At 57.0% G+C, this 27028-nt stretch overlaps 1 protein-coding gene across 3 annotated transcripts; it reads left to right on the forward strand.

Annotated features, from left to right (window-relative positions):
* The first annotated feature begins 2312 nt into the window (after positions 1 to 2312).
* Positions 2313 to 23888, forward strand: SLC16A2 (solute carrier family 16 member 2). 3 transcript variants are annotated; one of them, XM_080553251.1, is made up of 7 exons: positions 2313 to 2698; positions 16329 to 16421; positions 18591 to 18735; positions 21231 to 21693; positions 21876 to 22019; positions 22618 to 22846; positions 23334 to 23888. In XM_080553251.1, exons 1-7 carry the CDS (start codon positions 2374 to 2376, stop codon positions 23552 to 23554), a joined length of 1620 nt encoding a protein of 539 aa, XP_080409377.1. In that variant the 5' UTR covers positions 2313 to 2373; the 3' UTR covers positions 23555 to 23888. The 3 variants fall into 3 exon arrangements, with proteins under 3 accessions (XP_080409377.1, XP_080409378.1, XP_080409379.1); XM_080553253.1 differs by lacking the exon at positions 16329 to 16421 and adding an exon at positions 17213 to 17267 and having other exon boundaries at positions 2338 to 2698; XM_080553252.1 differs by lacking the exon at positions 16329 to 16421 and having other exon boundaries at positions 2315 to 2698.
* Positions 23889 to 27028: the final 3140 nt, after the last annotated feature.

A 27028-nucleotide genomic window follows, 5' to 3' on the forward strand; every position in this document is an offset into this window, starting at 1 on the left:
GACCTCCCCATCTATGGGGAACTTGCCATGCCCAGAGCAATGTGCAATTACCAGAACACCACGGGAACACTTTATCCTGGGGGCACATCCCCATATTTCCCTGCTAGTGATGCCCTGGGCTCTTTGGGATTTAATCTGTTTGAGATTTAACTCAACAGCAGCTCCTGCACTGATGCTTTGGCTCCTTTCAGTGGCACAGGAGGTGCTGGGGTGGGCACCCAGCCACAGCACCCATAACTTCAGCTCTCCACTGGCCCCAGCTATGACAGGCATGCCAAACCAGAGCCAAAAGCCAAGAGTTTTGGGTCCCAGAGGAGATCCCAGGTGCCATGCCGCTACCTCATGCGCTCTCCTCCCGCACAGGTTGCTGCAAGGGGTGAGGTAATCCTGGGCAACTCCTGACTTCCACGGAAATGCCCGGAGGCCACGATGATTATCACCGTAATTAGCCTCTCTGATTTTTTCTTGGTGTTCTATAAAATATTAATTTCCAGCTGGATCCTCGCCTCCTTTGTGCGCCGGCCCCACATCTCTCGGTCGGCAGAGCACCTCAGGCAGCCCCCAGGGATGTCCTGTGGGGCGGTGCGGCACGGCACAGCCGGCGGCCGGGCGCTGCTTTTGGAGAGGTGAGGTGCAAAAGAAATGAGGCATGCACAGAAACCGCCCTTCACACCTCTTCACCTGGTTGGCGAAGGTGAATGGGCAGCTGGAGAGAACACAGCGCTGCAATTTGGAATGGCAAAACGAAGCCCAACGTGGGGCTCGACGCCTGGAAAGCCCTCGGGGCGCTGGCTTCTCACCGTGACAAGCCCCAGCCTCCGGCCTCTGTGTTCCAGCCTCCCTGCCAGGGGGTGACTGCTGCCTTAACGCTGCCCCGAAAATGTTTGTTCCCCCGGGAGGACAGTGTGTCGCCTTTGTCAGGCCAGATGTCACGGCTGTCGCAGCCAGGGCTGAAAGCTACAAAGAAAAGCCTCGCTAATGACGGGCATGTGGGGCCGCGGCTGTGCCAGGCATGACAATGTCCCGGCTGGAGCTGGGTTTTTTGTCTGGGCACCAGAAGCTGCCAGCAATGTTTTGTCTTCGATGCTGGCTCGGAACAGCCCTGCGGCGGGGCTGGAGCCCCCCGACACCGCGCAGCGCCCAGGGAGGTCGCAGCCTGCTGTTAACTCCTGTTCTTTTCCAAGGGCACATCCCTCCGATACGATTCCCGTGGTGTTTTTGTAAGATATTCCCACCCAGCCTCCCTTCCCTGCTGCTTTTTTTTTTGGAGCCACCGACTGCTTTTTATTGGAGCCACCGACCCCTGTGCCCCCCCGGCTCTGTTTGGCGTCCCACCAGGCGATGCTGCCGGCTGGGGCTCGGCACGAGGTGGGCAGGATACGACCCCACGAGGGCCTGCCGAGACCACGGGGGGGGGAAAAAATCCCATCGGGATGCCGTGTGCGGTGGGGAAGGGCTCCCCCATTTTCCCTTGGGTTTCAGCTGCACTCTACCGAGGGGGCTGAAAGGGCAAGCCCGGAGCCCCCCCTGCCGCGGGGCTGAGACCTGGGAGCTGCGGCTGCGAGCGTCGGCAGGGGGCAGTGGAAGATGCTCCCATCCTGCTGCTGCCGAGTCGGGGATCCGGGGAGGAGACTGCGGCGGAGGAAGGGGAATAAATCTGCAATTCCTCCGGCGGCGGGGTCGGGTGGCGCTGGTGGGGGCGCAATCCCGCCGCGCTGGAGTAAATCGGGGATGTAAATGAGAAATAAAAACCCCTGCGTAAAAACGGCCGGGGGGAGGGGGGCGCACAGCCAAAGAGCCGCCGGCTTTTTGGGGACCCCCCCCTCGAGGCCGCCCCATATCTGCCTGCCCCCTGAGCCGCCTTCACCTGCCGCGCGAGGGGTTCCCCCCCCCGATCCTTTATTCCTCTCCCACCACCCCAAAAACAAAGCACAACACAACACCCTCCCGGTGCTGCCCCACTTTAGGGGAGGGCTGGGGGCGGCGCTGGCGGGGGCCCGCCCCGGGGCTGTGCCCGCCGCAGGATGCGGTGGCGGCGGCGCTGGGCGATGCGGGGCGGCGGCGGGACCCGGGGCCACCCCTGAGCCCCTCGGGGACCCCGGCCGGGGAGGGCTGGGGGGGTCTTGGGGTGGGCCGGGGGGGAGAAAGGGCCGGGCGGGGGGGGCGCGAGGGGAGGGGGTGGGCGCGCAGGTAGGGGCCGGGGTTGGGGCGATGGAGGAGGAGGAGGAGGATGGAGGCGGCGGAGGAGGGGAGGCGGGGAGGGAGGCTGCGGCAGGAGGGGGCGGGCGGGGGGGCCGGCCGGGGGGGCCGGCGGGCATTTGGGACCGGCTGCGGGGCAGGCGGGCGGCGGGCGGCGGCCGGAGCGCGGCCGCGATGGCGCAGCGACGGGCGGCGGGCGGCGAGGGGGAGCCGGGCACCGGCACCGGGACCGGCACCGGCACCGGGGACGGGACCGGGACCGGGACCGGGACCGGGACCGGGGACGGGACCGGGAATGGGAACGGGAACGGGGCCGGGAGCGGGGCCGCCGCGCCCTTCCAGCCCCCCGAGGGCGGCTTCGGCTGGGTTGTGGTCTTCGCCGCCGCTTGGTGCAACGGCTCCATCTTCGGCATCCACAACTCCTTCGGGATCATCTACACCATGCTGCAGAGCGACCTGGGCGAGGGCGAGAACGACCCCGCGCTGGAGTTTAAAACAGGTACGGGACCCCCTTCCCGACCCCCTTCCCGACCCCCTTCCCGACCCCTTTCCCATCCCGGCCCCCCGGAGCCTCCGCTGGAGGCATTGAACTGTGCTTGCTCCCTGCCCCCGCCATCCCTGCCCTCCTTACTATATTTATCTCTGGCACTGTCATGTGTTTCTAAGCTACTACGTACTCAATTAAAAGTAATTCATCCGAAAAGCGTGCCCGCACCCCGTCCCGCCCGCCCGCCCCGCGTTTTGGCGTGAGGAGCAGGCGGCGTGTGCCGGCCACCCGCTTGTTGGGTTTGCCTCTTGATTCTCGGTGTGGGTTTTCTGGGCTGCCTGCCTGCCCTATCTCTGGGATCGGGGTGGGAGAGCATCTGCCTGGCAGCCACGCTTCCTCGAAGCCACGGCCACCCGGCGTGCGTGGGTCCTGAAGCGCTGCCATGGGGCCTCGTCCCCAAACGGTGCCTTTTGGTGGGACCAAAAACCAGCTCGAGGCTGCGTTGTGTTAACGCTGGGCACGGGGAAGTTTCTCATTTTGATGTCTCTGCTGTTTGAGTGGAGTTGGCAGAGGGACCCCAGCTGCAGGGTGCAGGCCAGGGGCCCCCGAGGGACGCCTGCCTTGTCCCAGGGCTCGGCATCCTCCAGGAGCAGGTCACCTCCGTCCCCGTGGTGTGCACCGTGGCCCAGCTTGCTGGGTAGGAACAAGTGCTTGTGGTTTTGCCATCACTCCAGATGAGGCTAGGGCTATCCAGGGGATGTCAAGGGGCTCAAACTTGAATTTTGGGGACCACCATTGCCCAAGCTGCCCCATGCATTGGTGACCCCAGCCATGGGCACACAAGGAGGAAAGCAATGCTGGGCTGCACCCGGGGATGCAGAATTAACCCCAGGGGTGCAGAATTAACCCTGGGGATGCAGAATTAACCCTGTGGTGCTGTTACCAGAGAGACGATGGGCAGCGGCAGCATGGCAGGGAGCTGGGAACGTGCAGACGATTGTAATTACCGTGATTGATGTCCGTGTGTGTGTGTGTGCCTGCGCGTTGTGCGTGCCATCCCCGGGAAGCTCATCGCACAGCGCGCTGTTTCCTGCTCCCCGTGATCCTATCTAGAGAGCCTGAGGCAGAGCTGCAGAAGTTGTAACAAAAGAAATTAAATACTGCGAGTTCTGGTGGTTTCACAGCTGCATGCCCAAGACTGGGTTCGGAGGAGACAGCATCTGCCTCCTGCTCCTGAGATCTATTTATTTATGGCTATGACCGCACAGAGGCCTCAAAAAAGAAAGGTGTGTGGGCGTGCGAGGTGAACCCGGGCTTGGTAATTAAATTGCCTGGGTGACGAATATGCATTTAGGTCTGGGCGCCTAACGAAGAGGCCGCTGATAACCTCAGTGCGGCAGGCTCCGCACAGGGCCAGCAGGTCCCACCTCATTGTGCCACGGTTTTGGGGGTAAATCCGCGGGGCTGGGGGCCCATGGGGGCCATGGGACATGGAGCAGGCCCCCCCCAGCCCTTCCTCCCCCCCGCCACTGTCCCTCCCTGCGCGGGGTTGCATAATTTCCCCGCGGCGGTCGTTTGCGTGCAAACATAATCAGGAAAAGTGTTGTAGCTCCTTTCCAAGCACTGAAGTGATACGGCCTTCCTGAAAAGACCGGTGCTGTCTGTCTGTCTGTCTGTCTGTCTGTTCCCCAGCATCCATCTGCTCCTGACGGCTGGAAGTGGTGGCCGAGCTCCGGGGTCCCCCTTGCCCCCTGCAGAACTGGGGGACGTGATGGGGACCTGCTGGCCCCATCCCACCCCGATACCCAGCACGGCCCCAAGCACCTCGCTTTCTTCTTCAGCCCCCGGGGGCTGTGTCCCCAGAGCCCCTCTCTGCTCCCAAGCAGGTGGGTTTGTGCCCAAGAGGGAGCTCGGAGAGCCCCGCCGCAGGCCAGCCAGCATCCCTTTAAAAATAGGGTTATGTTTATGCTGAAGCGGGTACTAGTCTGAACCAAACAATAGCCGCCCCAGCACACGGCTATAATTATCAAGGTTTATTCCTTGTTTGCATTGGTCACGTTTTCTTGCGTTTGATCTTGAGAGACGCAGGATCCACGGAGTTCAGATTTCGGGTCAGGCTGTGAAAACAAACCCTCTCCCAACAATGCATTGAATGCATACGCTGCTTTGTTTGAAGGAATATAACCGCGAGGTGTCTGTAAACACGCAGCGGCCGCGACCACCGCCGTGCCCCTTCGCAGCGTGAAGCCTGAGCCGGGACTTTTGCAAGGCACACTCTGTGCTTTCGGCTTTGTTTTCTTTTTGGGGGGAGGCAGAGGGCTTGCTGACACTGGGATAAAAAAAAACTACACAACAACAACCTTGCACACGAGCCAGGAAAAAGCCCGTTCTCCTCTGCGGAGAGGTGCTGGGTGATGTCTGAGGGTGTTTGCTGGGTGCCGTGCGGTGCTCGCCGGCCCCAGCCTGGACACTGAAGGCACCAAGGCAGCTTTGGGGTCTGGAGAGGATTACATTGATTTATTTATTTTTTTCCCCAGCTAATTTTGGGGTTGGGCACCTGGGATAGGATTATGTTGATTTATTTTTTTCCCCAGTAATATTTTCATTGATCTCCTTTTTCTCCCCTCCTCCGCTTCATGTCAATACCCTAGGTACAGATTAACTCCCCTTTTGCTTAATCTTTAATGCTCCGATTGCTCAAAATGGGAGCTGCGGGTGCTCAGAGGAGCTGCTCGGGTTCGGCCGCAGCCCCTGCGAGTGCGGCTGTGCGTCCTGCAGCCTCCTCCTCCCGCCCGTGCGTGGGGACGGGGGGAGCAGCTTTCCCCCCTTTAGCCCGGCCCCAGCCGGGGAGTGGAGGCTGCCGGAGCCCTCGGCTCGTCGGTCTCGCTGATGCCAGCCAGGTTTGGCCGGGTGTCATCTTCGTACCCGGCTTCCCAACTGGTTTCACGGGGAATTTCTTCGGGGACGTCCCGTTTTGTGTGCCCGGGGGGGGCGAGCTGGGCTGGAAGGGGCTGGTTTTAAGCCAGAGTCGTAATGGAGCGAGGAGGCTCGGTGAGAAGGCGTGAGCTTGTTTCATGACAAAATAAAGCTGAAATAAGGAGGGAACGGGAGGAGGAACCAGCACGGCCTCCTCTGGGGCTTGAGGAGCCCCAGGGCCAGTGAGCGCTGCTGGAGCCGCCTCCACGAGGGAAACCCCGGGGAGAGTAAATCACAGGAGGTAGCTCTTGGAAGCGGTCCCAATTAATTTTAGCAGTGCTCCACAGCCCGGAGGAGGCTGGATGGGAGCGGCCGCCACCGAAGTGCACTTTATTTAGCCCGCTGCTGCAAAAGACATCTTCCCCAGGTGTTTGCTCTGGGCTTTGGGGTTGGGGCCAGCACCCTTACCCGTGCTTACACACTGGGAGATGTGTCTAAGACCCGTGATGGGTGCTAGCTCCTGGGAGGGCTCCTGAAGATGGCACTTGGGCCGTCACCTCCTTACCCAAATCTGCGCGATTTGGCGCTTTTATTTTTAACTGTTGGCTGCCGTCACTCGCCCCACACACCCAGAACATGCTGGGGGCTTCCCAAGTCTCCAGACCTCACCCAGGTCTCCAGACCTCACCCGGGTCTCCAAACCTCACCCTCATCCTCCAGCAGCCAGCTGAGGGAGTTCTCCAGTCTCTGTTGTGCTTCTGTAATTAATGGACAATGATAAGAACCCATTGAGCCCCCTTTTTCCCCAGGCTCAGCACCCCAGTAGGAGAGGTGCTCCTGGCCCCCCCGCCTGGTGCGAAGGAGACCACCAGAGCTGGTGGAGGTGGAACGGGGGCTGCCGGACCTCTCCTGGGCACCTCAGGGTGCTTGGGACAAAGGGCGAGCCTGGATTTCCACCCAGCCATGCCAGGGGAGCGCCTGGAGGCTGGTTTTGTGACCTGCACCATGCCAAGGGAAAATTCCTGTGGGAATACGGGGGGCAGCAGGCAGCACTGCCCCCGCCATACTAACGGGGAGCTAATCCCAGAGGGAGCCGCAGCACCCAGGGCTGTTTTTTTCAGGGGATTGGGATCCGTCAGCACCAGGCACCGGGTAACCTTTTGCTTTTTTTTTTTTTTCCTCTCCTCTGGGTGACTCCTCGGGAGCTCTGCCAAAGCGGTGCTCAGCTAATGTCAGCGGCTCGAGTGTCAGCATGGCCGGGGAGGAGGCGATGCGCAGGGCCAGGGTGGGTGCTGGGGGGCATAGGGTCTCACCTCAACCCCATGGGTGGCTCCCGAAGTGGTGTCCCCCAGGAACCAGTGTGCCCAGAGGGACTTCTCCCAAACAGCTGAGTGCTCCAGCACCCACGTGCTGCTGCAACACCTGCAGCCGAGCTGCACCCACCGCAGCATTCGCTGCTTGCTGCTCTTTTCTCCTCCTCTTCCTCGAAGGATTGATCGCTCCCTGCTCCCAGGGAAGGCGATGCTGCTTTTGGCACCCGTCCCTGCCCAGTGGGGCATGTGCTGGGCTGGGCATCGCCGGCGGGCACCGGTACCACGGCAGCAGCTCAGTTCACGCCGGGCTATTTCCGTGCATCCACCCCAAAGGCAGTCAGGGCGGTTGCAAAATGCCCGTGACGTGTGCCCGGCATTGCTGCAACACGCTTTTCATGTGTGAGCGGTTCAGGATCGCTTCTTCCCCCGGTGCCTCGCACAACTGGTCCTGCCGGCTGCCGGGCACGGACCGCGGGCAGCAGCGCTGCCCTGCTCCGTCCTTCTAGGGTGCAGGCTGGCTCGTCTTCAGGGCTTTGGGTTTTTGGGGCTTAACCCCTAGATCCCCCATACGTGATTTAGGGTAGGTGGCTGGGTGAAGCCTCACCATGCTCCCTCCCTTTGCAGGATGCCACCAGGTTGTGGCTTTTTGGGCCAGAGTTTTACCCCGCCATGGCTCGTTTTCGGCAGCAGCCACCCAGGCGTGCATGGGACCAGCAGAGGATGGCGCCGTGATGCTCTGAGGACCATCAGAGCAGCTCCTGGCGCCATGTCCCAGCGTGGACACCTCGCTGCAAGATGGGGACGGTGCCTGTGGCTTTGGGAAACAGTGCCCTGGGACATTGGGTCTGCAAACCCACAGCGGAGCAGGTCGCAAGGGACACCAACAGCACGCCTTGGTGTCACGGGACCGCGTTTCTCCCCTATCTTTCTGTTTTGTTTTGGCTCTGGGTTTGGATGTAGCAGCTCAAAGGGGTTGTTTGCTCCTTTCCCAGAGACCTGCCGGGGACTGCATCACCTAGGGCCGGCAGCCTTGCATGGGCCAACTTGCTGGGGTTTGCCCGGTGCAGCGCTGCAGGGGGACTCCAGCAAGGCACCCCCGTGGTCCCCTGGGAACGAGGCACACGGCCCTTGGCAAGCAGCGTCCCCAAAATCCCCCCCCCTTTTTTTTTTTTTTGTAATTTTCTGGACATCTCGTGTCGGGCACCAAAACAAAGCTTTTGTTTCAGGCTCTTGGCCTTAATCTCTGTGCCGGCAGCTCCTGCACGTGGAAGGGAGGTGAAATCCTTCCCTCTCGGGGGGGATGTTAGTACTTGCCGGGCGTTTGGGTGGGCGGGTTTCCATAAACCCTCGGCGGGGCTGCGGCAAGCGGGCGCTGGGGCTCGCTGAATGATGCTGGAGCAAACCAAACGTATCAGTAGCTCCCACTGCACCCTCAGCCTCGGGTCCGGCAGAGAAAACCGCCCGTGATTAAAGATTGACGGTAATTACCTAATGGGCATGCACGCCACGGTGCCCCGACAAGCTCCCTCCTGGGATTTCCCAACTCGGGAGCGCTTTTGCTTTGCAATCGCCATAGCACGCTTGCATGAGCCCGGCAGCAACACGTCGCACTTGGGCACTGTCCGCCCTTTATCATGGCCTGGCACCAGGCAGAGCTCTCCCCATCCCTTCCCAGAAACCCCCCCAAAAAACCCAAAGCCATAAAAGCTGCTTTTTTGGCTACGGCAGAGCCACGAGTGCGGAGGCAGCGGGGCGTCCAGGGCTGCGCGCTTGCTCCACGGGTGGGCCGGTGGCGAAGAGGCCACGTCAAGGCGTCCTTGACCTCGAGCCAGCTATTAATCCATGTATTTTAGCAAAAACACGTTTATTTCTTGAGGTTTATGTAAACAATGGAAGCAGGGAGCTCTAGGGGGTGGGGGGCTGCCCGGGGATTAAGCTGGTTGTAAAGCCAGGCACGCCAAGCTCGCCAGCCCGGGGAGAGCTTAATTAAAGTCAAAGGAGAAGTGTTTCCAAGAAAATAATACGTGGTATTTAAACGGGATATTTTTGTTCTGGGCCCAGAATGTCTCCTTTCCCTCTCGGTGTCAGCTTTAATAAAACAAAACGAGATCTCCAAGAAAAACAAATTGGAGCTCTTAAAAGGGCGCTGTGGAGATAAAAATCAGCAACACTGTTGCTGGTAACACCTTGGGTTATTAAAACGGAAAGAATGCTAACGATGCGATTTGCATCGGCCTTTCTTGTGGCTGCACCCCAGCGGCACCCAGCCCCGTGAGGTGGGCACAGGGCCCCCGCTGGCTTTTGGGGCTGCTCATGGGGTCCAGGTGGGCGCCGGGGATGAGCGGGGAAAGGGGTGAAAAATGGCAAGAGTTGGGATTCGGGTGACACCAGACCTGGAAACCTAAATAAAGGGGTGATGACCTTTAGAGAAAAGATGGTGCGGCTCAGCAGGGCTCTTTCAGAGGGGATGAACGCGGGGATGAAGTACCAAGGTTTGCTTTTGCTGCTTCTCTCTGCGTGCTGTGGTGCTGGCGCTTGGCACCTCTAAACCAAGCGGCACAATTTGGCTGCTGCAGCCAAGTGTGCCAAAATCCACACTACAAGCCCCGTGTCCAGACGTGCCATGCCCTGGCTGTTCACAGCCCCTCCTTGCTGTGCCCCCCCTGCTCAGAAGAGGCTTTTGTCTGGCTTTAAGATGCCCAGTGTGATGCCACCCCCAAGGGATGCCGCCAGCGCTGCGGCTGCGCACATGCGCGGCTCTGGCCAGCACTCCTCGCCGCCCTCAGATAAGGCAATTAGAGCTTTATCATTTAATTGTGGCGTGTAATAATAGCGGAGCACTAGCGAGATACGGTGCTGCCGAGGGGTAAATATTAGCTGCGTTGGGTGTTTTTTATTTTTATTTTTATTTTCAAAATTAACTTGGCGGGGCCCGGCACTTGGGGATGCCCCTGCACCAGGATGGGCATTGCCTGCTGCATTGCCCAGCCCACAGATTTTCCATCTTTGAGGCTTGTGTTGGGTGCCAAGAGCAGAAGATCTGCTGCATATATCCTGCCTTCTGCACCACGAGTAACGTGGTGATATTCAGGAGCACCTGGGGACAAGGGACAGGGCTGCAGCCCATCCCCTGGGACCTGCCTCTCGCAGCCCAGTTTTCCAGCTCTGCTGCTTGGCTATGTGCTGTGTTTTGGGAGAGGGCCTTAATTAAGAGAGAATCACACAAAATTACTTGTATTGCCAAAAGCTAAAAAATCACAGTGGATTTTTTTTTTAAACTATTAAACTCTGCCCTGCTTCAGTTCATCAAGCAAACTGTAAAGCAAACAGCCGCGAGTGGAGGCACTTCGGGTCCTGATCTGAACCCTGCGGTTGGCTATTAACCCTCTCTGGCTGCACCCTGGATAGGATTAGCCCCAGGCTGGATTTCGGGGATCCTTTTCCCTCCTGGTGGCTGTGCCGGGGTGGCAGCTCCCAGGGGTGTGCCAGCCATGCATCGCTCCCTCCCCTGCTTTGCTGGGAGCATTTCAGTTCAGGAACTTGATAGAGGGCCTAAAAGGTACCGGTGTGTGAGCTGTGGGCTGCTGGTGGTTTTCCCCATTCGTCAGGGCTGGTGACGAGTCAATCTCCTTGCACATTTTCTTATGAATGAGTAAAGTTTTGGCTCGGCCCGATGGTCGAACAGGTTAAGCGAGAAGCTGTCGGTATTGGTCTCATCATCAATCCAGGCAGAAGGGGGAGGCTCTCCCCGGCTCTGTAAATGTCTCGTGTAATCTCCCAGCCGCTCCGACCGGTCCAAGCCCTCGTCCCGGTGGGACCGGCAGCAGCTCAGGGGGCCCCCGAGCACCGGCTCCCCCATCACCCATCCCATTGCACTCTCCTTGGGCACGCTGTGGCCTGGGTGGATTTGGCATGGTGAGCAGAGCCTCTCCCCACTCCCGGCTTTCCAGCAGTGGGATGGGAAAGCCCCACGGTGCCCTGCATCATCCCTTCTTGCCCCCAAATCCTGGAGAGTAACAGCTCTGCGCAGCTGAAACCACTGGGCTCTGCTCTTCCCTTTGGCCGAGGTTGGGCGGGGGTGATTTCCATGGGAGAAATGGAAGATAAATGGCTGGAAAAGAAGCTGAGTGGCTGCTTAATGTCTGGTCACCACTATCAGCCCCATGTCTGGGACCTGCTGATATTTTTCTGCACAGAGGTAGGATATACAGCTTTTGAACCCGAATTGGAGGAAGATCAAAACCTCCCCAGTGCCTGACGGAACCCTTCATTGACCTGCTCGGTTATTTATTCCCACAAAAAAAAAAAGCCCTTGATGCAGCAAAACGCCACGCCGGCGCGCTCACGTTCCGCCCGGATGGAGGCACTTTGCTGCCGAGGCACTTGGACTTGTCCAGGCTGTCCCCGCGTCCCCTCGGCCCCGTTCCTGCTCTGGGCAGGGACATATCCGTGGGTATATGTGCCGGGACGCACAGGGGTATATATATGCACCTCGATGCATGCATCCCCGCGTCTTGAAAACTTTCATATGAGAGCGGGTCAGCCAAAAATAACACCCCGTTGGCAAAGGGGTATAACCTGTTCCTTGCTGAAAAAAAAAAAAAAATAAATCCCCATATATTGCTGCTCTTCGGTTTCCTTCAGCTATCAGATTTGCGTAATTGCAGCCCAGTATTATTTTTCCAAGATACCCAGATGTTCTCAAACGCCTGCTTTAATGTCAGGAAACTCCAGGAGATTAAAATCGCAGGGAAGTTTTACCCCTCTTGGCCTCTGGCTGTGTGGTTTAGCAATAACATGCCAGCTTTGTGTCGTTCGGGGGATTTTTTTTCCCCAGCATTGGGCTGTAGGAGCACGAGCCAGAGGCGTCGGCGTCGCCTCGCTGGGGACAAGGCAGAAACCCCGTGGTACAGGCGGAGGAAGCTGTGTCCTCGAGGCCACATCTTCCACCCAGCAGTGGTTTTGCAGCATGAACATGGCCCCCAAACACCTTGCCTTAATACCTCTCTACCTTTTAACCTATTAGCCCCATGGCAGAGACTTGATGGAGCATCCCCAATGTGGCTGGCATCACTGTGCGCCATCCCACGTCACCGGGAGCTCTCCGAGCCTCATCTCACCGGGAGCCAAGCTCAGGGGCGAAACAAGCGAAAAGCCATGGAGGGGGGGAGGCTTTGGAAAGCGCCCGCAGCAGCTGCTGCCGCCGCCTAGACTTTCCCTTTCATATTTACAGCCACGTCTATCGTCGTCTATTGGGCGGACAAATCGGGGCCTCGCTGGGTGTAGGCAAACGAGGAACATAGCTGAAATACTTCGGCTGTGCTCTCCTCTGGAGGGCGGCTCCGTGCAGGGAGGAGGCACCCAGCGCGTGGGTGCCCCCCCCCGTCTCGCCCATCGGGGGGGCCCGGAGCAGTGTTTCTGCACCAGATATTGCTGTGGACCCAGGGCAAGCCGAGGGGCTACAAGTGTTTTGGGAGGCAGGACAGGAGCCGAAAATCGCCTCGGCAAGTCGAGGGGTGCAGGCACATCACTGGCGGGGTGAGGTTTGGCAAGAGCTGCTGGAGGAGAGGGGCAAGGGGCATTTAATTATTGATCAGCCCCGCCCCGGGGGGACACATGGAGAGCTGTCTCCTTCCATCTGGGAAGATTTGGGGGGTGTTTTGAGGGAAGATTTTTCGAGTCTTCCTTCTAGGAGGGGGTGGCAGCGATGCCAAGCTGGGGCTGTTCCTGCCCCATCGCTGCCCTCAGCTCTCCAGGGGGTTGAAGACTGTCAAGCAATCAACCAGGGGGGGAAAAGATCTTTGTGAGCCTGTGCGAAGCCCAGTGTTTTGCCTCCATTTATTCTCCCCAGCCTCTTTGTTTTCCCTTTGAAAAAAGGAGGGGTGTTTTTCTCTGCCCGGCTGGTTTGAATTCGTCTTTTTTCCTGGGATGTTGACAAACGCCCATGGGAGCTGCACTGGGAGGAGCGCGGGGCCGAAGCCGAGGGTTTCTTCTCACCGTTAATGGGAAACAGAAGATTGCTCGGGAGAAATCTGGCAGGGAGGAGAGCTTTTCTGTCTCTTCCAGTCTGGAAAAAAGCATCCTTCCTCCAGCACATCCTCCTGGCGGGAGGCAGAGGATTCCCGAGTGTGGCACAGGCAGGGCTCGCAGGGGGCACAGGAAGGGCACGGAGATTTCCCAGGGATGGAACAGCTGTGGGCTACCAGCCGTGATCTGGGGGGGTCCCCAGGGCACTGAGTGCTGGCTGTGTCCCAGGTGTCCCAGTCTTGGTTTTACCCCTTGCAGGGGAAAACTGGGGGCGGGGGCTCAGGGACCTCTGCCCCCCACCCGCTGGGAGCCTGCTGGGTTGTTACGTGGTTCTCCGGCCTCTCCCAGCCCTGCCATTTTTGAGGGAACAAATTGTGCAAAGGAAACATCGTGTGCATGGGGGCGAAGCACGGCTGCATGGCATTTCAAAGCCCTGAAGGACTTGGACCGGCAGCTGCCTCATTCGCAGAATGCCCTCTTGTCACCAGCGGTCTGCAGGAGGAGGCGAAGCAGTGGGTGCATTCCTGCAGCTCCGCCACCCCTGTCCTCCCAGTTTGTGCCCTAGGAGCCGGGCACCAGCTTGAGCCCCCCAGTTACAAGTGGCCATGGGGGGCTCGGAGGCAAGGACATGTCTGTGGGACAGGGACAGGTGGAGAGGTCCCACTGGGGATGGTCCCCATGTACACCAGCTGCACAGGCTGGGGCTGGCCTTGGGCAGGAAGAGGTTAATCATAGCCAAAGCCTGGTGAAGTTTGGTCAGGTCACGGCTTTTCCAAAGGCTTAAAATTTCGGACGTGCAGCAGCTGGTGTCCGGGCCACGGCTGACCCGCACCGTCCGGCTGGAGTTAATCATTGCCGTTGGCTCTGGGACTTGTCTGAGCTCAGCAACACGGACCTTTTCCCCAAAAACACGTGGTGAGGAGCCGGGAGCCTGGAGGAAACCCCAAACTGCCAGGGTGCAGGGGACTGGGGAGAGCTGAGCAGCCTGGCCCTGACTCCAACCCTAACCCTGACCCCAACCCTAACCCTAAATCCTGACTCTAACCCTAACCCTGCCGCTGGACCACGCTTTCCCCCTGCACGAGCTGCAAAATAAACACAGGGGCTCGCTTCCCTGCACTGCATCGATTTGGGGTCTGCACTGCATCGATTTGCATCTAAGGGGCACCAAAGCCAGGAAAAAAGAATTATATCCATAAATAAAAAGATGGAAAGCAGAGAGGAAGGCGTCCCAGGTCTTGGTGAGGGGTTGCATCGGCAACGGTGTGTGTGTGTGTGAGCGTGGCTGCACTCACTGCTGGTGTGCCTGGTGCTGGAGAGGGTTTTTTTCAGAAAAAAAAAAGGATCTTTCTTCTCCTCTTGGGTGTGCTTTGAAAAGGGGCTTGGGAACAATGAGTATTAACAGGCAGATAGAGAACGAAATGCAGGGTTCGAGTCCTGAAATGTGTGCGTCTTTCAGAGGGAGCGAGCGTGCCAAGACAAACCCCGCTAGGAATAAACATCGTCCTACATGAAAGGCTAATTACAGATTGGCTCAGCGTGCGGGAGGAGGGCATTTTCGGCACATTAAAATGGAGCCGGTCTGGTTTTCATAAAAGTGCTGGGCAGAAGGGGCCGGAGAGGCACAGAGGGGGGAGGTTTTGCTGGCAGTGGGGTCCCGCAGGGTCGGAGGCATCCCTCTCCCCTTGTCGGGACAAAATTGTCGCGACTGTAGCTCTTATGGTTTTTGGTGACTTCAGTGTGTGGTAGGTGAATCATCTCGCAAAAATTGTAAGCCAGGAGGAGATGCGGAGCAGAAAATCCTTCCCAGCCTGCCGAGAGGAGCACACGGCAGTTCCCATCTGTGCAGCACATGCTGTTTGTTGGTTTTGGGTGGGTTTCACAAGGATCTGCGTGCCGGGGGGAGTGCAGGGTCCTGCTGCGGCTGCAGCTGGGGAGGAGGCAGTGAGGCTCGCCCCGTGCCTTGCACCAGCCAGGGCCGGCTTTATGGCTTGGGGCAAGCACGAGGTACGGCTCCTAGAAGCGAGGTACGCTTCTAGGAGATATCCCAGGCACAAAACCCTCTGCGCCTGCTTCTTGCCAAGCCAAACCACAGGTCTGCCTCCATCCCCACTTAACACGGCCACAATACAGGGACTTTTGTTCGCACAGGCTTCTATCTGTCACTTCGTGGTCACAGGAGATCGAAGCAGCCACCGGGGCAAGGACAGGGGGTGGCTGGGACCTCGCTTAACGTCCCCTGCGTGCGGCATGGCGCGCACAAGGCATTGCTGTGGGGCTGAACAATTCCCTGCATCCTGACTTACAGCTTGTTTGCGGTTGCACACGGAAGGAGGGAGGGGGAGAAGCCAGGAAAAAAAAAAAAAAAAAAAAAAAACACGATAAAGGAGGACTTTGTTCTGGAGCTTTTGGTATGGTACCAAGCGGGGCTTGCTATACCGTTAATGAGTTTATCTGGCTTTATCTGCACGTGGGGCCACCAGTGCACTACCGCCTCGTGCCCAGAGTAGCCCAGCAGCTCGTCAGCTTTGCTTTGCTGCTCCTCACCTAAGCATCCCTCCTTTCCATGCATGGTGGTGGCCTCCTCAGCCTTCACTTCGTGTCTGCCTTCATCCAAGCCCTCTAGGCTGGACACCGGGAGCATGTCAGGCTCGTCTTTGAGGATGCAAGGATGACGCAGATGGCTCTGCGGGATCAAACAGCTGCAGATGCTCGGGGCAGCACTTGTCAGCTGTGCAGCGAGGGCTTGCGGCTCCCAGGCCACCCAAAATGTGACCCAGGTGGGGCCGTGAAGGGCTTTCAGGACTTGTGATGAGCTTTGCCATGCCAGCAGAGCTCTACTTGCCTTGCTGTGCCCAGCAAGCATCTCCGCCCAGCACGACTGGAGAAATTATTTATTGGAGACACGGAGAGGGTGGGGAGAGGTAGCGGAATTATCTTTGTAGCCCCATCTGTCCTGCAAGAAACACCAAGCACCTGGGAAAGGCAACCCTCTGCAGCATGTCCCCATCCCTGTCCCCATCCCTGTCCCCATGCCCATCCCCATGCCCAACCCCGTCCCCATCCCCATCCCCATCTCCATCCCATCCCCATCCCCATTTCCATCCCCATCCCCATCCCCATCCCACTCCCTATCCCCGTCCCCGTCCCACCCCATCCCATCCCCATCCCCATCCTCATCCCCGTCCCCATCCCATCCCATCCCATCCCATCCCATCCCATCCCATCCCATCCCATCCCATCCCATCCCATCCCATCCCATCCCATCCCATCCCATCCCATCCCTTCCCACCTCCATCCCATTCCCATCCCTAGCCCCATCCCCACCCTTATCCCCATCCCATGCCCATACCCACCCCTATTCCCATCCCCGTCCCCATCCCCAGCCAAGCGGGAGAAGCCACGGGAAGCGAGGGAAGACACTTCCTCCAGCGCCGGATCTGAGGTCACCTCCTGGCCCTTGATCCCCCCAGCCTGCGGTATGTGGGTCAGCGGGGAAGCACGGCCGCCAGCGTCGTCCCTTCCTCTCGTCTCCCTGGAGAGGTGTTTTTAAAGGAACAAATAGACTCGGCCGAAAGTGCCGTGCGGCACCGTTGTTAATGGTGTTTTTGTGAAGGCTGGAACAATGAGCTCAGCACCAGGGAGGATTTGGGAGCCACGTCTCGGGTCCTTGCCCTCGTCTTGCTTCCACGAACGCCTCTGCTCCAGCAAAGGGAGGTGGCAAGGCCTGGGCACCGGGCCACCAGCCCCACGGAGGGCTCTTTGTGTATCCCAACCATCCCCAGAGCCCCTTCAGCTGGTGGCAGGCAGTGGCCATGCCACGGCACCTCCAGCCTCCACCAAGCCTTGATCAGGCTCGTGTTCACATCATGGGGATCCCAGACCCATCCCGAGCTGGACTCAGTCTGTAATTTCTTTCAGGATCTGCTGTAGCCATAGCTTTCCTCCAGATCAGGGCCAAAAAGGGGTTGGTGCCACCAAGAAGCCTGGTAGCACGGGGGTGAGCCCCACCGAGCCCCACTGCCTGTGCCAAGGTCCAGAGGCCACGGCCTCACCGTGGGCTGGCTGTGCCGGGGAGGCTGCAGCCTCCTCTGGAAGCCGGGCTATTGTTCTTGCTAATTATAACTCACTGTTATTACCAAAACCTATTTTTATTCATTGCTTGTGGTAAGCTCTTTCTCTAAAGGTAGAGCAATTTGCCATGGGGATCTGTTTTGTTTACCGGGTTTAATTGAGTGCTATCTCCTTTCACGAACACAAATCCGTGGAGGCTGTTACGCGCCCAGTGCTGAGCCTCTCGCCCGCGCTCGCTTTGATCTCCGCAGGTGAGTGCGCGTGTTTTGGGCCAGAGATTGATCCTGCTTATTTGCATGTAAATCTCGGGGGTTATTAAGATCTGAATCTGGCCCCTTTAAATTTTAATACTCGCTTTATGCTTTTATTTCCGTGTTTCTTAAAGCAATTTCCAAAAATAACAAACTTCAAACATGACGGGGCCATCTCGCGTTTTACTGCCTTGGCTGCAGCCGAAGGAACATTTCGGGAAGCACATTATCCACGTTAACGAGCCCTTCCCATCTTGGCCTCCCTCCCGCCCATCTCCCCCGCTGCAGCAGGGCTCCTGCCCGGCCTCAGCTTTTCTTTTTTTTGTGTGTGTTTTGAGTAAATTGGGTCCTGGAGAGCCCTGCAATTAGTTCAGAAGGGTCGGCTCTTTCCAGGCTGGAGAGGACTTCTCTGTGTGGTCTCCGTGAAAGGCTGAGCTTGGGGGGCCTGTTGTGCGGGGGGGGGGTTCTTTTAATAGGGACCCAGCCATTTTCCAAAGATCTCATGGCTGTTGTTGTGTGCTGAGAGGGTTTGCAGAGCTGTCAGTGGAGGTGCAAGGAAAATAAAAGGCGTAAAGCAGCAGGGAGCATGTTGCGGGTGCGGGATGCTCCCCATGCTCCTCCTCGGCGCAGGCAGGCTGAGATTTTTTCATCACCACATTGCTTTTCTTGAAAGCCTGCCTTTCCTCCCGAAAACACTCACAGAAACCATTAAAGAGAGAAGGTGGAGGGCAGGGCTGAAATAATCTGTGAATAATAAAATCGTCTTAAAGCAGACAGACAGAGATTTTCCCCAGAGGTGGGTAGGAATCTCCTGGAAGGGATTTCCTGGGTCCGACCAGGGGAGGGAGGGGACATAACCTGGCATGACCCACGCACCTCCAGCAGCTTTTGAAAGACGTGGTCCCCCCATGCCAGCCTGCTCTGCCCTCCTCCCTCCTCCAGGCTCCACCACGTCTCTGCTTTTCATTGCTTGTTGACACCCGGTTCCCATAACACCAGCATCACCAGCTGCTCGTTTGCTCTGTATATAAAACTGCCCTATAATTGACATGCCTTTCCTGTTGTGTTTGGGTACATCTTGTTGCTGGTGGGACAGGGAGGGGTGGGAAAACCCCGCTAAGGAGGTGGGAGGCCTCCCGGCACGCTTGGGGGGAGGTTGGGAAATGGTGGGGAGCGGTGCCAGATAGCCGTGGCGCCTGGCCGTGACCCAGGACCCCAAATCCAAATGGCCCAAAGCTGGGCACCAAAGGGCTCCATGCCCTGATTTTTTTCCTCTTCCTCCTCGTTCAATGCACAGTCCTCACCTTTCTTCTCTCTCCCTAGCATGGGTCGGCTCCTTGGCCATGGGTATGATTTTCTTCTGCTCTCCCATCGTGAGCATCTTCACCGACCGGATTGGCTGCAGGACCACGGCTGCCTTGGGAGCTGCCATCGCCTTCATCGGGCTCCTCTCCAGCTCCTTCACCAAGTAAGACAGCCCCTTCCCAGCTCTTTTTCCTCACCAGCCCCCCTAGCTGCTGCCATTTGGGGCAGATTTTGTGGTTTCAAGCTCTCCTGGCATGAGACAGAATGAGCTTTACCCAAACAGGGGGCTCGCCATGAATGTTCCCAGGCAGGCGCTCGCCAATATGCATTTTGGTGGCAGGTCTACCTGATGCAATAGTCTTTCTGACCTGACACATTTGCATCTTCAGGATAGCAAAATGAGGTCACCCCCGGTGTCCTTTACACGTGGCTTTTTACATGGAGCCTCAAAGGCACCGCGAGGCATCCCCCAGAGCATCGTTCACCCCAGCTTGTCCGAATAAAAATGTTTCCGTGGGTTTGAATTCAGCTCAGATCAATGTTGTTTTAATTAAATGCTCCAAGAAGTGGTTTTCAGAGCAGAAACATGCTAGTTTCACAGAGGGCTTGCCGCCCACTCTCTGTTCCCACCCTGGGACGCCGGCTCCTTTGTGCCCTGCTTGGTGCCCTGGCTCCGGGCACTGGGAGTGCCTGGGGTCCCCGCCACCCTGGGAAGGGGCAGGACAGCAGGGACACATCCCTGTAAATCTGGGGACTCTCTAGGACATGGGGCTGGGTGTTGCGGGTACATTTGCCGTTGGGCTGGGGATGAAGGGCCAGCTTGAGCCACCCCAGAGCCGCTTCGCCTCAGGAGGGGAGAAATCTCGCTGGGTTCACCTTTCCTGGTGAGTGCCAGTGAGGGGCAGCTGCTGGAGGGAGGTCTCTTCCTCCTAGCAGAGCTCGTTACCCAGGGGGGACCTTGTTACCCATGGGGACCTTGTTATCCATGGGAGACCTCGTCCTAGAAGACATCATTACCCATGGGAGACCTCTTCCAAGGAGACCTCATTATCCATGGGAAACCTCATCCCAGGAGACCTCCTTATCCATGGGAGACCTCCTTATCCATGGGAAACCTCATCATTGGAGACCTGGTTATCCATGGGAGAACTCTTCCAAGGAGACATCATTATCCATGGGAGACCTCCTCTACCAGGGAGACCTCGTTATCCATGGGAGACATCCCTTGGGATGGTGCCGCCATTCCCACCGGAGAGCAGCTGGGACATCCAGGAACATTCCCAGCAAGAAGGGTGGGACATCCAGGATGAGAAGCAAGGCTGGAAGGAGCCTGGCTTTGGCACAGCCGTGCAGGGGTGTCTCAGCATCAACGGCGAGCAGATGGGACTGGCAGCATTTGTCTCCACTTATCCAACACATCAGCTTATTTGCAGCACCAAAGCTGGTGTGACCCAGATGAGGTGGCCAGGGCTGGTGCATGGGAGGTCGGAGGCAGCCCAGCTGCCTGCCTGGCTCCGGGGATGGGTTTTCTAATGTGGCTTTGCCCTGGAGTAGCTGGAAATTGCCTTTCATGACAGCCATTTGTCTTTGAGCCGCTGGGTACAGCTTTCATGTTCCCCGTTCTGCTTGGCTAGCTACAGAGACGAGCTTGTCATGGAAGAAATGATGTGCTTGTAAACATTTGCTCAATTTTGAACTGCTCTGTTAGATCCGAGCTCTGCTGTCTTTTTCCCTGCTCCGTGAGCAGCACTCGGTATTTCGCACGAGCAGCTCTGGGTGTCAGAGTGAAGACCCCCTTCACGCAGCATCACTTGCCCAAACCTCTCCATCACACCCTCCTCCCATGGCAGACTTTTGCAGCTGAATGTATTGCACAGGGATGAAAGCAAATCCTTCATCTAGCCAGAAACTCATGGGAACTCAAGGGTGGAGCCACTGCCTGACTTTGGGCTCCTTTCTTTGCTGCTTCTCTTGGGAAACCCAGGCTGGCCCTTGGGAAGCGGCTGCTTCCAAAGGCTCACAGGCTTTCCACCTGCTCTGCAGAGCAGCTACGTCGCTCCCTGCTAAAGCACAGCCACCTCCGTAAGGTACAAATGAGATCTATTAACTGCCTAATTGAAGCTCCCAGAGGAGCTTAAAGAAGAAGAACATAATTAAGGAGCCTGGAGCCTGGGCAGAAACGTGATGTTCCCTCCCTAAGTGCCTAATAACCAGGGTTGGTGCCTTCTGCTTTGAAACGCTGGGTGCAGAATGTTTTCAATTAGTTGTTTCAGTGGAAAAAAAAAAAAAAAAAGAAGAAAAAAAAGGATTTGTAGCTAAAAATAACCCCCTGCCTACCTTAGAAAATCTAGCTCGCAATACTTTAAAAAAACATTCAAGTCAGGTCAGCTTCCCGAGGCAGGCAGGTTGGCTGCTGCCTTCTCCTCCGTACAGAAAGCACTCCCCAGCCAGACTTCATTCTCCCGGAGGTTTTAATGTGCCAGCTGTGCAACGAGGATAATCCTCGCTTTGGCTGGGGAATAAGCTCCTCAAGGCCAGGCTGTCTGTGTAGCGCCGGTGGCATGCAAGCCCTCGGTCTTGACTCTAGGGCTTGCAAGGGGTGGCAAGGCTTCCTTCCTTCCCTGTGCCATGACCACCTTGATGTCTTCTTCCCAACAGGTCTCTGGAGGTCCGTTACTTCACATATGGCATCCTCTTCGGCTGCGGCAGCTCCTTTGCCTTCCAGCCCTCGCTGGTCATCCTTGGCCACTACTTCAAGCGCCGCCTTGGCTTGGCCAACGGCATCGTGGCTGGCAGCAGCTGCCTCATCTCCGTGCCACTGCCCTTCTTCCTGAAGATGGTGGGGAAGGCCATCGGACTGGCGCACACTTTCCAAGTCCTCAGTGCCTTAATGCTCATCCAGATATTCCTGTCCATGACGTACCGGCCCATCCTGCCACCTTCTTGTGACTCTCAGCACGATGGGCAGGAGAAGCTGGGCAGCCGGAGCCTGCGGCAGCAGTGCTGGTCCCAGATGCGCAAGTACTTCAACTTGAGGGTTTTCCGGAGAAAGACCTATCGGATTTGGGCCTTTGGGATTGCTACAGCCGTCCTGGGGTATTTTGTCCCCTACATGCACCTGGTAAGAGTCTTGGCTCTTTAGAACGGGCGAGGAAGTGGTGGGAAGGTGGAGATGGGCAGGAGGAGGGAAGCAGCGGGGACAGAGCCACCAAAGGCCAAGAAATTGCTGCAGGCAAAGTCCTGCCCACTGCTGAGATGAATTAACAGAGGATTCACGTCCTTATGTCCTTCCGTCCATCCCAGGTCAAATACGTGGAGAAGGAATTTAAAGAAACCAAAAAGGACTGGATTCTCCCTGTTTGCCTCGGAGCCATGTCCGGGCTGGGGCGCTTGGTTTCAGGCCGCATTGGCGACTGCATTCCGGGGCTGAAGAAGATTTACCTGCAGGTACGTTGTGGCTGCTGCAGCTGGGGATAACAGCTCCACATCAGCATTAACACCACTAGCAACTGTCAGCCCCAGATCGCCCATCATTTACAGAGACCATTAGCTAACACCCTTGCAGCTTCTAGCCCAAAAAGTACAAAATCTGGGTCTGGCCATCTTGGCTGGGAGCCCAGAGAACAGGAAGACCTCTGAAGTAGCCTTCAGAAGCCACCCTTGCATGGGGCAGGGAGATGGTCCCAGTGCTGGCACTGGGCAAAGATGCTTATCTGCCCTTGGGTGGCCTCGTCTTCAATGCCTTGGGCTTGTCACTCCTTCTAGTGAAGTATTTGGTGGATCCTCTCTCCCTGGGTCTTGTAGTGTGATCAGATGGCTCTGGTTTTGCTGCTCCTGTTCAAGTCTGCAGAGCTGAGGATCTCAGAAACACAAGGGTTAGGACTTGCTCCTCCTGAAGTCTTCGTGCTACGTGCCCGGGAGCCTTCCCTCCTTCTTCCAGGATGAGACACACTCAAGTGACCGTCGGGATGGTGCAGAGTAGCTTCCTGCCCCCCTACCCCACTCATCCTGTCCCCCAATGCCATGCCCACGTTTGTCTCCCCAGGTGGCATCCTTCGTGCTGTTCGGCATCATGTGCATGATGGTCCCGCAGTGCCGAGGGTTCGAGGGCGTCATCGTCATCTGCCTCTTCCTTGGCCTCTGCGACGGCTTCTTCACCACCATCATGGCCCCCATCGCCTTTGAGCTGGTGGGGCCCATGCAGGCGTCCCAGGCCATTGGGTACCTGATGGGGCTGATGGCCGTGCCCATGACCGCAGGCACGCCGATAGCAGGTTGGTATCACTGCTGGGCCGGACCTGGGCCCAGCTGTTGGGAGGGAGCAGATGCTTGTGGCTGCTTTTTCCCATGGTGATATTTTGGTGTAAGAGCTTTTGAACTTTCTGGCTACAGGCTGCAGTATCTCAGCGCCTTTCCCCGTGCTGATGAAAGCAGGGGACAGCAAGAGCAGAGCGACCACATTAACTGATTACTGTCGGAAGCTGAGATAAAAATTGGCCAGGAATGACTCATGGCCAGGAGAGCAGGGAAAAGAATTTAGGGAATTTCTTAAGCAATGGAAAAAGTCTACTGTGGGCTGCGCAGGGCATCCTGCATCCCGCATCCTGCATCGGAAGGATTTTTTCCTGTGCCAATAAATGGCGATGTGTTATTCTCCGAGGGTGCCTGCTCAGCTTGCATCCAAGACTGTTTGCATGTGTCTGACTTTGTCCTGTCCTGCCAAAATAAGACAGATAACCACTGTTATGCTTCTCCCCCAAGGATACTTCAATGATTATTTCGGGAATTACCACGCAGCCTTTTACTTCGCCGGAGTGCCCCCCATCGTTGGCGGCTTGGTGCTCTCCGTCGTCCCGCTGGTCCACCAGAGGATGCTGCAGAAGCAGCGCCTGGATTCCGGCAAGGACAAGATGCTGGCCCCTGAGGCGGTGGTGAATGGCGAGCTGCTGCCGGGCTGCCCTGCCTCCGAAGCACACATCTGACGCGCCGGCACGCGTGATCGCCACCAGCATCCTCCACAAGCCCAAGCACAGGCCCTTTTCTAGCCAGACTGTAATTCTCAGTGATTGCAGATGCACTACGTTTGTAAAGGAAAAAGAAAAAGCTCTTCTGGTTGAAGGCGTTTAACTAGCAGAAACGCTTTTTCTTGGGACAGTTTTGATTTCAAAGCCACCTTTATTTTTTTTTCTCTAACCGTTTTTTCTAAGGAAAACTCTCACCAGGATTCAAACTTGATCGACCTCCCGCTCCTTTCCCAGTTTTCTATATGTCACAACAGAGGTTTACAGCTAATAAATGTCTTTTTAAAGCAGGCCACAGCCGGAGCTTGTTGCCGCTTCCAGAGACCCATCCCCTGCCCTCCCCCTTTGGTGCGCCAGGTCCAGAGGCTGTGCCAGAGCCAGCAGCTCCAGAGGAGGAACTCAAAACCAGACTAATGGCCAGCAAGCCCTGCTTTCAGCTTTTTCTCCCCTCCTTTTCCACTGCCCTCCCCGAGAGCTGTGGCTGTGTGCGCTCACGGGGACAGGAGCATCCTGCAAAATCTGCCTTAAAATCACAGGAGGAGACCCGTTGGTGCCTTGGGCACCTCTCGCCTTCACTCCTGTATCTGGTGCCTGAGGTCTGGGCCATCCAGGCAGCTCCAAGCAGCAAAACCCTCGGGCTAGATGGAGAGATGGAGGCACGCAGGGCCAGGATTAACTCGGGTGAGAGCAAGGACCGAAGGCAGCTTCCATCCTGGTTGTGTCAGATTTTCCTCCCCATCACCTGCCATTAAAAACGAGAGCCTTGTATGTAGCTCCGCACCCCGCATGCCCCTCTGACCCTTCTGTTTTTTTAATCTGCACTGGTTAATGCGTTGTAAGGTCTTGTGGTCTGTGCTTTTGTTACTTCTGTCCCTGTACGAGCTGGAGAATATACTGGTGTGTTGTGAGGTGTCTGTTCAACCTGCCCTTTCTTCAGCACGCATTCTCGGGATATCTCCTACCCATCCTTTCCCACAGGGCATCCCTGCCACATCTCTGCTGTCCTGACCATATTTTAGGAAGCCCATATATGTGTGTCAGTGGGATCCAAGGTGCCCGTGGCACCCAGCAGCCCTGGGTCCCTGGGTCACCTGGCGCTCCTCCGCAGGCAGCTGGAGGAAGGCAGCCGCTGCCTTGTGGCTCCTTGTGCAAGCCTGGGAGTCTGAAGTCACAGCTGAAACCGATGAAGCTCTTCAAATTGTATTTTTGACCTTAGTGCCCTGTGAGGAGGGCTTGGGGGGGGGCGTTAAATGAAAGAAATATCTTCTGCAGCCCAGCCATAGGAGAAGCAGCACTGCCTCAAACCCAGCCCATGCCCATGCTGCTAGGCAGAGCCCCCGGTAACTGCACCCACTGGGTGAATGGTTTCACAGCCAACTTTGTGGCTGTAAAACCTCTCTAGCTCATAAAGCGATTTAACAGCTTAAATCCCCACATTATGCTGATTTCCACCTGCCCTAAACCCTCAGCCTGCCCACGAAGGGCTCTGCCCTGGGAGGAGCCTGCGCTTGGGGCCGTGGGGGCTCGGTGCTGCACCGCTGGATCAGCCAGCAGCCAGGAGGGGCGGAGGTGCCTACAGAACCCTGCCTCACTCAACACCCCCAAATTTTTTTTTATTTTTGTATTTTTTTTTTCCCTGGAGGAGCCTCTTATCATTGAGAGCACTTAGAAGTGCGTTCATGGGCTGCCCAGGTTCGGTGGAAGGTGTACAGCCCACATCACGGACCAAAGCCCATTAACAGCCTCCCAAACCTGCTGGCATCATTGTTGTCCGGTCAAGGTTGTGCTCTCAGTCAACACAAGCCCTTGGCCAACAGGAGGCCAGCCTCTGCCACGGGAAAGGTGATGCAAGGCTCACCCCATGCTCTGTCTGCGTGTGTGGCTGGAAGGGCGAAGGTTGGAGCGGTCATTGGGAGGTGGGCACAGGAGGCCAAGCAGGAAGGCACGGTTGCGTAGGAAAAAAAAAAAAAAAGACCTTGTACTCGTTTTTTCTAATGAAAAAAAACAAGTTTCTCCTGCTGACAGAGGCGGCAGCACGCTTGGCGCTGCAGGCGACCGCGCACCTTATGTAAGCGCACATCAAGTGCGGGACGTGCCCCGGCAGCGCGGCGCAAGGGCTGGCTGGGTCTGCCTTCCTAAATCTTTAGCTTCGGGGTGTTCAAAAGAGTTGTTGTCTTTTTTTTTTCTCCTCTTTTATTTTATTTATTTATTTTTTTTTTTTTTACGGCCGGGTGAGACGCTGGGTTTAACTCTTCTTGCTCCAGCTGGAACGGATGTTTCCGTGGCATCTCAGGAAGCTTCAGGTGGCTTCCAGCCTGGCTTTGGGTGGTCACAGAGGAGCCACAAGTGCAAAGCAGAGCTGGGAGGACAGATCCAGCATCATCATCCCTCCATTTCTCACTTCTGCTGCCCCAGCTTTCATGCATATCCGTGCCCAGCATCATTTTCCAGGCATTACCTCGGTTATTTCGGCTTTGGTAATTCTCATGCTGGCACCGTTCACTTCTTGTCAACTGGCTGTTGGAAATGGGAACATGCCAGAAAGCCCCAGCTCACTTGCAAGTCCCCTGCCCCTTTTGGGCAGCTCCTTGGGGCATTTTCTATTCAATCCCAGCTGCCTTTCGCCCCCCCGTGAGCACCAACAGGGCCCTCAGCACCTGGCCGGCTCCCTCCCGCAGAGGCACTGTCCGCAGGTTTGCTGGCTGGGAAGCACAGTGGACTTTGCTCCTGGCCACGCCAGGGTTATCGCTGTGCTTTCGCATTCTCCCCCTGCACAACCACTTTTGTGGTTTATTATTGCCTTTTTTTTTTTTCCCCCCTGCAAATGTTGCAATGCCCTTACTGCCTCAAGGACTCACTGGGCTTTGGGTGTCCCCATCCCCATCCTTACCCTCCCCAGGAGAGCAAAACCCATCCCTGCTGCCACAACTACCTTCACCAGGGGGACATTTTGCCAAATGCGACCTGCAGGACATGGCCTTGGTGTCTGACCCAACGGTGATGTGGCCCTGTGGCTCCCAGCTTTGCCTGCAGCACCCGAATCAGTGCTCGGAAAACAAGCTCGCCTCCAAACCCAGTGTTTGAAGAAGGAGATTTGTGCACCTGGTTATGTCCTGCCTGCAGCACCTGGGCCTCCTCAATGGAGGCCGTGCATCTCCCGAGTGCCTCCTCTTTCCTAAACATCCTTCCCAAAATCTCCTCCTCACTGCACCTTCCAGCTCCGGCTGCCAAGAGGAGCACAGCTCTTAGGCACATTGTTAGCAGCTAGGCTTAGTGTCCATTTTAGTAAGGAATGAAGCTTTTTTTTCTTTTCTTTTTTTTTTGTACATTTTTAGTCATGGCGTGTGAGATGATCTGTTTACCAGAGCACGTTTCTGGGTGGCGTCAGTAGGATGACGTTTGGGATTTCCAGCGCGCCGCATGGGTGGCACTGGG

Source organism: Anser brachyrhynchus (genome assembly GCF_964034855.1).
Source record: "Anser brachyrhynchus genome assembly, chromosome: 13".
Taxonomy (NCBI): Eukaryota; Metazoa; Chordata; class Aves; order Anseriformes; family Anatidae; genus Anser; species Anser brachyrhynchus.

Coding starts and splice junctions, on each gene's coding strand:
- SLC16A2 (XM_080553251.1), top strand. CDS start 2,374: ATGGCGCAGCGACGGGCGGCGGGCGGCGAGGGGGAGCCGGGCACCGGC. Junction 21,694..21,875: donor TTGTCCCCTACATGCACCTG/GTAAGAGTCTTG, acceptor CGTCCATCCCAG/GTCAAATACGTGGAGAAGGA. Junction 22,020..22,617: donor TGAAGAAGATTTACCTGCAG/GTACGTTGTGGC, acceptor TTGTCTCCCCAG/GTGGCATCCTTCGTGCTGTT.